Consider the following 8651-nt stretch of genomic DNA (forward strand, 5'->3'; position numbering starts at 1 on the left):
AACCACAACTGACCCAACGGACCAATCAGAGCGCGGACCGCAGTGCATTGACCGCAGATCGTCCAATCACAACACAGAGCGCAGTGCACTGACCGCAGATCGTCCAATCAGATCGCGCGTCTCCGCCTCCTGCTGAGGGTCGGGTGATGGAACCAGAGCTGGTTTATAGCGAGACTGCCCACTCCCTGTCGCCTCCGTTATAACAGCAAATTACTGAACACCGCTAGAGGGAGCCCGCGAGTAAGACCAAAATGAATGTGTTTGAATGGAGCTAAACGCTAAAACCTCGAGAAAAAATTTTTAAAAAATAATTAACTACTTGATCAGGACATTCATTTAATTACAGACAGTATAATAAAGTATTTTCATAATAAATAAAAGAAAAAATACCTGTAGCTTTCATTATTTTACAGTAAACTTTAGCACTCTAGCATTGCTGATAGTCTAGGCTCTATCTGCCTATCTATCTATCAAGTCAAGTAGTTTTATTGTCAATACTGCATATGTACAGGACATACAGATATTTGAAATTACATTACTTTCCTTCCCAAATTTTACAGCAGGTACAGATAATAGATATAATAAAAGAGAATGGGAGACACCATGTGTACAATACAGCAGGAACACATAGACATACATGAGACAGAAAACAAAGTGCAGTAGTGGTGGGTTGTGAAATAAGATGTATATTATAAAAGAATGGGAGGCACTATATGTACAATACAACAAGGGCATACGTAAGACGAAAGACAATAGTGCAATATTGATGGTGATTGAGATGGAATGACAGTATAAATAGAACCCGTATAACATTTTTGCAAATATGGTATATTGCTTAAGGCGGGTAAGGAGGATGAGTGCGTAAAGTTCTTAAAGTTCACAGTTCTTGGGGAATTAAAGTGTCTATCTATCTATCTATCTATCTATCTATCTATCTATCTATCTATCTATCTATCTATCTATCTATCTATCTATCTATCTATCTATCTAAGAGTTCTAGATACTTTTCTTTACTCTGTCTGTCTGTCTATCCTGGGCTAGGTAAGTTTATATCAGGGTTTTTTTTGAAAACAAACTCTTTTTCTGTTTACTACCTAATTGCAAGTCTTTAACAATAATTACTTACGTAGTAAATAATAAAAATTATAAAGAACAAATGTAAATAAGAACGTATGTCCAAACTTTAGACTTGGACTGTATATATTATACTTTAAAAAATAAAAACAAAGCAAGATTAAAAGAGGCTGTAAGACAAGTGAAGTAGACTAAAAAGAAGTTCTATTAGTACTTTTATTGCTATTTTTATCATGTTCTTTTCAAACACCTGTAACAACCTTACAGTAGATTTTGGGTCTCGTTTTAACAGATTTATGTGTAGATAATACAAAACCCTTTTTTCTCTGCCGTAAAATAAATTATTTTATTATTTTATTTTATTATGTAATCTCCTACAGGACACTTGAAGTAACTGCCTGTCCATCTTCTACTTCCCTTAATAATTGTAGATCAGTAACAGGAATCAAACCCAAATTCTGCATTCTGTATTTTAAAATTAAGTTTAGGATTTTTTTTTTGGGTGGGGGGTTATGATTTTTATTCATTAAATTTTGACAGGTGCAGATTAAAAAACTGAAAGGGGTTAAGGCATGTTTCAGACAGGCTTTGGGCAAGATGCTTTTTAACGGACATGGCAACCCTGGTAAATTTATGCTGAATGCACAGCCTGAGAACGTTTGATTTTGAGTGAGTTTAACATCTTAAGAAAATATGTCTACATTATTAAAACCTTTAATATTATTCTGAATTGAGGAAATTATTATTTTTTTGCTCAGTTTTGCTTCATAGGAACGCATTCATTTTAAACTCAGCAGCGCCCTCTGGTGGTCAAACCCAGCCAGAGGAGAATCACTGTGAAGTGGTCAGTCTCCTCTCTATACGCTCTCTGATCGCACGCATGAACTCTGAGACGGGGGTACGGGTAGCGAAGCAGACCAATCTTCACGCGTTGTAAACAGGGGAAAGGCGTTGTGTAATAGAGGGGTCGGTGATGGCCGCGGCGGCGGGGCGCTGTGTGCAGCAGCTGCGGGGTGTAGTAGTACTCCGGCCGGCGTGTGCGTGGTCCCTACAGCCGCTGTGTGGAGCTGGACGGAGGTAAATACAGATAACCAGCCGGCTGTGGATTATTAACTGATTATACAGGCTGTTAATGCCTGTAATCTGGACTGTGCTTGTGTTTATCTGGTTGTGAGGTTCTCTGTTACCTGATTTAATGATTTTTGAGCTCTGATATTTTTATTTTTACCCCGTTAGAAGGTTAAATGAGGTTCTGAGGAGCTACAGTGAGTCTGTTAATGATTTAAAGCTCTAAATAGCTGACTGAGATGGAGAATAAAAAATACAAATAAGTGAATTAATGCATGTTATAGTGTTTTTATGCAGTATATATAAATCCTGTAACCTACAGTTTAACTATTCAAAGTCTTTAATATCAATTAAAGACTTTGAATTTAGGTGTTTGAAGCCTGAGACTGAGAGGATGAATTGGAATGAAACTTTTATGCTTCGCACCAAACCCCACTCTGAATATATAAATACAATTCATTAACCATACAGCATACTGGTGTTTATTGTTTATTAATCTGACCATCTAACCATCAGTGTTTTTCCATCTTTCTGAAACAGGTATGCCACAAAGTCTGATGGAGATGGACCAGTTCCCAAGATATACACCAAAACTGGAGATAAAGGTAATGAGAATTCTCAAACTGACGTGAACACAACACGCTTGGAGGAGAACACTAACTTGTAATACTGTTACATCAGCTAAGCAGCTACAGACCCCTACACTAGCTAGCTTTCCCATGCTACAGATCACAGAAAGGCCCACCACATACAGCTCTGGAAAAAAATAATAAGAGAGCACTTAAAAATGATTTTCTTTGATTTTACCAAACTAAAAACCTCTAGAATATAATCAAGAGGAAGATGGATGATCACAAGCCATCAAACCACCAAACTGAACTGCTTGATTTTTTGCACCAGGAGTAAAGCAGCATAAAGTTATCCAAAAGCAGTGTGTAAGACTGGTGGAGGAGGAGAACATGATGCCAAGATGCATGAAAACTGTGATTAAAAACCACCAGGGTAATTCCACCAAATATTGATTTCTGAACTCTTAAAACTTTATGAATATGAACTAGTTTTTTTCTTTGCATTATTTGAGGTCTGAAAGCTCTGCATCTTTTTTGCTCTAAATGACAATATTTTTATTTGGAATTTGGGAGAAATGATATCCATAGTTTATAGAATAAAACAACAATGTTCATCAAACGTAAACCTATAAATAGCAAAACCCGAGAAACTGAAGTGCTCTCTTTTCTTAATTTTTTCTCAGAGCTGAAATAATAAATATACATATTGTGGTTTTGGCGTTAGAAATAGCGTGTAAAGGATTGAGTTTTGTAATGAATCTTGATTTTACAGATCTGAAAATTCGTACTTTTTCTTCGTAGGGTTTTCCAGCACTTTCACAGGAGAGAGGAGGCCCAAGGAGGACCATATTTTTGAAGCCTTGGGAACAACAGATGAGCTCTCTTCAGCTGTAGGGTGGGTGATCAGTTCTAGACCAGAGCGTTGGTCGGTTCTGGATAATTTTTTGCTTACTGTTTTTCCTGTTCTTGTTTTTAGGCTGGCCAGAGAGTTCTGCCTGGAGAAAGGACATTCCTTCACAGATCAGCTGGATAAGGTGTGTGTCATTATTATTATTATTATTATTATTATTATTATTATATCTGAAGTATTTTAATAATTGTAAGGACAGTCTGAGTGTGGTTTATCTGTTTCTTCATACAGATCCAGTGTGTTCTGCAGGACGTGGGCTCGAACATCGCCACTCCACGATCTTCAGCCAGAGACAGCCACATTAGTACGTGTCCTCTGTTTGAGCTGGGCTAACTAGAGTGTGATAGAAGGAGAAAGCAGAAGAAGTTCAGCCTGCTTTTTAGTCTCTGAGATAATCTCTGTTTTAATTTTCCATTCCACCTTAAATGGTGGAGCTGTTACATTAAAGGAGAACTCTGGTGTTAAATAGACTTTTGTTGTAGTAAAACATGATAAAGCTTTCCGAGATCCAGTAATTTTGTGCTTTTTGTCCAGCACTCTGTACAATGGCCGCATCGAGGCATATTTTGCCCCAATAAATCACTTTTTACACCGTTATCCAGGCCTAAAGTAGCTCCACACCTCCTTGGTAGAATGCTAGCTTCAGCTCTGAGAGCCGCCATCACTGTGCTGATAATAACATAAGATATGTATACATAGACTCCACATAACCTGCAGGATGTCTATGCCATTATCAGTACAGTGATGGCGGCGCTCAGAGCTGAAGCTCACATTATGGGTTGTAAACAGTGGTGTTTAATAAGCTTCTCGTACACGTTTTAAGTTATTAATGCCTCGTTTTAAATGTCAGGGCTCTCTGGATTCTACCAGTGAGGTGTGGAGCTACTTTAAGATGGATAACAGTGTAAAAAGTCATTATCTGGGCAAAATATGCCCCGATACGGCCGTTGTACAGAGTGCTGGACCAAAAGCACAAAATAACTGGATCTCAGAAAGCTGTAGGAGAGCGAAGGTGGGCTATTGACAACGTTTAGTACTCTTTATTAGTTAGTACTACACCCAAAGTCAATTTCACACCAGAGTTCTCCTTCAATTTAAGGTGGAATAGAACCTTATAATTAAACATCCAGCTAATTCTGTGTGTGTGTGTGTGTGTGTGTGTGCTGTCTGTACTTTTTAAATCAGAAAGGACTAAGTTCAGCAGTCAGCCGGTGTTGGAGCTGGAGAGCTGGATAGACTCCTACACAGCAGAGCTTCCCCCGCTTACTAACTTCATACTGCCGGTAAATCTGTTCCACCAGTGCCTGTTTACTGTGGTGATCATTACACTGTCAGAGAAATTATGCATTCTGCTTCGTAGTTCTTTTTAGTTCAATCAACTTCAAATCACAGATATAGTTGTTATATAACTAAGAAAGGGCTAACTGATGTGTAAATATAGTTTAGAACTGTCGTAACTCATAACATGATCAGGATGTTTCATCAAGCTCTGCCAGCTATTGTCAGCAGAGCTTCATCTAGTATTTTCTTATTTGAACTTTGCAGTATGTCACGCTAATCTGTGTGGGTTGTAGCCTCTGAATCTGCTCACTGCCATTCCCCTAGTCTAATTTATACTGATTGTTTAATACAGTATGAAAAGGTTACAGATTATCACAGTTACAATGCAGTGGTATTACTCTTAGTGTCCCAAACACAGTACTGATCTAATGATACTGAAAGAGAAAAGATTACTTTGTGTGTTTAAGATGATGCTGTGTTTTATTTTCTGCAGTCTGGAGGTAAAAGCAGTGCTGCCCTGCATGTTGCCAGAGCTGTATGTCGACGAGCAGAACGCTGGTCAGTGTCTTACACACACACACTGCTCGCCTATACATCACTAAGTTGGAGCCAAAATCACAGCCATAGTGCGTTTCATCATCATTCTGCATTCTTGTGTACATTCTTTAACTGTTTTTGCTTAATCTGTATTGGTGATTTCATTGTAACTGATGATCTTTAACACCTTTACAAAATAGTGCATTACTATAATATTAGACTTTTTCTTATTCTGTTTCAGAGATACATTTAGATTCCCTACCATTTCTTTAATTTTAGTAATAATGTATTCAACAGGGTGGACTAAAGCTTAAGCTTTGCATATTGAAACTCTGTATGAAAATAATATGAGAAATATTAAATTAAATTGATATTATTAATAGCTGTTAATGCTGCAGTAAAATCTTCAGTTCCAAAGATGATGTCAGATTACTTTATTAAAGGAGTGTGGTTATCAGGGAATTCTTGGACACAGTTTTTTTTTTATGAAAATAGCTAAATAAATATTTAAAATGCTTAAAAACTGTTAAAAATTTAAACAGATTTAAAAGATTTAACCTAATAAAGGCAGTACTGCAGAAATGCAGTTAAAATCAGTTTCTCCACCACATCAATTAAAATAAAAAATATATATATAAAATGCAGTAAAACTTAGTTAATTAAAAGATTAAGGCTATTCTATGTGTAATAATGTGTTCATTCAAAGTAAATCTTGATAAGTATATTATTAAACAGTGTTTATATGAAATGGAAAAATAAAACTGTGCTGCAACACAAACAATGCACTATATATTGATATTGATATTAACCCAAATATAATAAGTATAAGTATTGCTGTTGGGATATCTGAAGATTATTATTATAAATTAATCTCATGTCTTTCTCTGTCTTTCTCTGCTGCAGTGTGGCTCCTATAATCCGCTCAGGTGAGGCTGACCCTGACGTCGGCAAGTATCTCAACAGGTAATAACTGAATTAAAACTGATAAATTGTAAGAAATGTTTAAAACGTACATTAAAAAAACTTGTATAACAAAAAAAAGTAAAAAGTTTAATAATTAATTTTATACAAAGTACTCTATGCTATGCAGCATATCATCCAGCACTAGTATAAATATAATGGTTTCAGGCATTCAATAGAAACAAAAAACTATTTGAAAATTTGTATGTTTTGTAAACAGTAATTTATTAAATAATAATAATGTAACAAAAATAGAAGAATGTAACATAAAAAATCTACTAAACAAACAAACATAAAAATACAGTTTGAAGAATATTGCTAATATAACTTATTGAGTTTTTTTTATTGTGTTAAAAAACTTTGTGATATCATTGCGTATATGATATGATATGGTACACCTCCAGTTTGGACACCACTAATGTCATTCTTTTTGTTCTAATCTTATTATTTATTCCACAGGTTGAGCGACTACCTGTTTACACTGGCCAGATACGCAGCACTAAAGGAGGGAAACAAAGAAAGCATCTACAGAAGACCAGAATAAAGTCCTGATTATTATAATTAAAAACTAAAACTGCACAGTCATCACAGACTCATAACAGCATAAACGCACAGATTTTATTTCCAGTGTATTATCTGAAATGAAAAATAAATATTAATTTTATTTTCTGGTATCAATTTTTTTCAACCCATCAGTGCTTCCATATACCCAAATATACTGTGTTTAAATATATACTGTGTTTGTGTGTGACTGTAATGATTTATTAGAGTGAAATTATACATAAAAACATTATAATAGAAATGAGTCTCTCGTTTAGATCCTGTTTGTTCCTCTATGCTGGATATAAGATGAGATTGAGAGGGTTGGGTATGGTGGAGGATCTACAGGTTCTGTATGGATCCTGAAGCACATTTACCCACAGATGCTGCTACAGCTGGGCCTGTAGATCCTGTAGCTCTACACTCGTAGGTTGGAGCTGAAGCTGCAGAGTCCCAGCTGCTCCATAAATGCTGGATTGGTGGTAAATCTGGAGAGCGGGCAGGACGAGGAAGTGGAGACGTTCCTGGGAAACCCTTGCTGTGTGTAGGTGAGCATTAGCATAAGCAACTTTAGAAAGCTAATAAAAATAAGGTGTTTTTAACCTGACCGCAGGATGCCAACAACATCACAACAGAACATCCCTGTGACTTCACCTGTCATCGACTGATTAAACTCTATCAGGCCCCATTTGAACCAGACTTCTGAAACCCCTTATCTAAAACATTAATAATGTGATTTCATTAAAATTCTAGTATATTAGTATAATACTGTAAGGTTTGTAGGTTTCTGAATTTTTCCTTCTGGGAACGTTATACTAAACACACCCAGAAACACTGTAGTTCAGACTCTATGGTGGTTCAAACCAATATGCTTCATATAACTACTTGTTTGTGGTACGAACAAAGTAGAAGAGTTTTATATATAGTCATACTTCAGCTGTTGGATAAACAAAGCATAGTAGCATGATAGTTCACTGAACAGGAAACAGTCCAGTCCAAACTCCTTTCCCATGAAAAATGCTGAAATCTTTGTCATGGTTGCTTAAAAGTCCCATGACGTGAAGAGTCAGATAATCTTAGGTATTAACCTTAGAACGCTAACACCAGGTGGTTTCCACCCACAGCATTTTTTTTTTATCTGATTTTCATTGTGTTGCGCCTGTCTGAGCTGTATGGGACGGAGCTTCAGAGCTCATTGTCATTAAGGTTATGGTCGATTTCCTCTTCCTCTCTATGGTATGCGTTCAGGTGATTTTCATCTGAAGTCTGAATCAGATAAACTGAAGGACAAAGGTCTGTAAGGAACTTTGCACATCTTATAAAGGGTCTGTGATGCACATACATCACTATGGACTCCATTAAATTGAAATAAAAATGAAAACGAATGTGCCTGTCTCTGAAATAAACCTGTGGAACAGGCTCTGCAGGGGACGTTTCCCACAGAATACAGTACACTGATAGCTGCACTGTTACACCACAGGAATTGTGGCGTCTTTTGAGCAGGTTGTTTGGATGTTAGCGTAGCCAGCTACCTAACTCTCCTGCCGTCCTTTTTTCTCCGACCTCCTCCGGCTCATGGAGGTATGCGGTCTGTCACAAACCCTGGAGGTATCAGCCAATAGCATTCGCTGAGGCAGGTGACCCTGACCCTGCTCCAAAAATATGGAGTCAAAAAAGGGTCATAAAGATTTTGAGTTTGTAAAACAGAAGTC

The 8651-nt window shown here is 36.8% G+C and overlaps 1 protein-coding gene across 2 annotated transcripts; it reads left to right on the forward strand.

Annotated features, from left to right (window-relative positions):
- Window positions 1-1986: 1986 nt before the first annotated feature.
- mmab (metabolism of cobalamin associated B) lies at window positions 1987-7063 on the forward strand. Of its 2 annotated transcripts, XM_049470271.1 has the most exons (9): window positions 1991-2151; window positions 2683-2747; window positions 3513-3606; window positions 3688-3745; window positions 3853-3925; window positions 4807-4904; window positions 5396-5460; window positions 6343-6402; window positions 6859-7063. In XM_049470271.1, the coding sequence occupies exons 1-9, from the start codon at window positions 2048-2050 to the stop codon at window positions 6941-6943; spliced, it is 702 nt and encodes a 233-aa protein (XP_049326228.1). In that variant the 5' UTR covers window positions 1991-2047; the 3' UTR covers window positions 6944-7063. The 2 variants fall into 2 exon arrangements, with proteins under 2 accessions (XP_049326227.1, XP_049326228.1); XM_049470270.1 differs by having other exon boundaries at window positions 1987-2151; window positions 3513-3745.
- Window positions 7064-8651: the final 1588 nt, after the last annotated feature.

The sequence above is a fragment of the Astyanax mexicanus genome, chromosome 22, assembly GCF_023375975.1.
Source record: "Astyanax mexicanus isolate ESR-SI-001 chromosome 22, AstMex3_surface, whole genome shotgun sequence".
In the NCBI taxonomy this organism is placed as follows: Eukaryota; Metazoa; Chordata; class Actinopteri; order Characiformes; family Acestrorhamphidae; genus Astyanax; species Astyanax mexicanus.

Coding starts and splice junctions, on each gene's coding strand:
- mmab (XM_049470270.1), top strand. CDS start 2,048: ATGGCCGCGGCGGCGGGGCGCTGTGTGCAGCAGCTGCGGGGTGTAGTA. Junction 2,152..2,682: donor CTGTGTGGAGCTGGACGGAG/GTAAATACAGAT, acceptor TTTCTGAAACAG/GTATGCCACAAAGTCTGATG. Junction 5,461..6,342: donor TGTCGACGAGCAGAACGCTG/GTCAGTGTCTTA, acceptor TCTCTGCTGCAG/TGTGGCTCCTATAATCCGCT.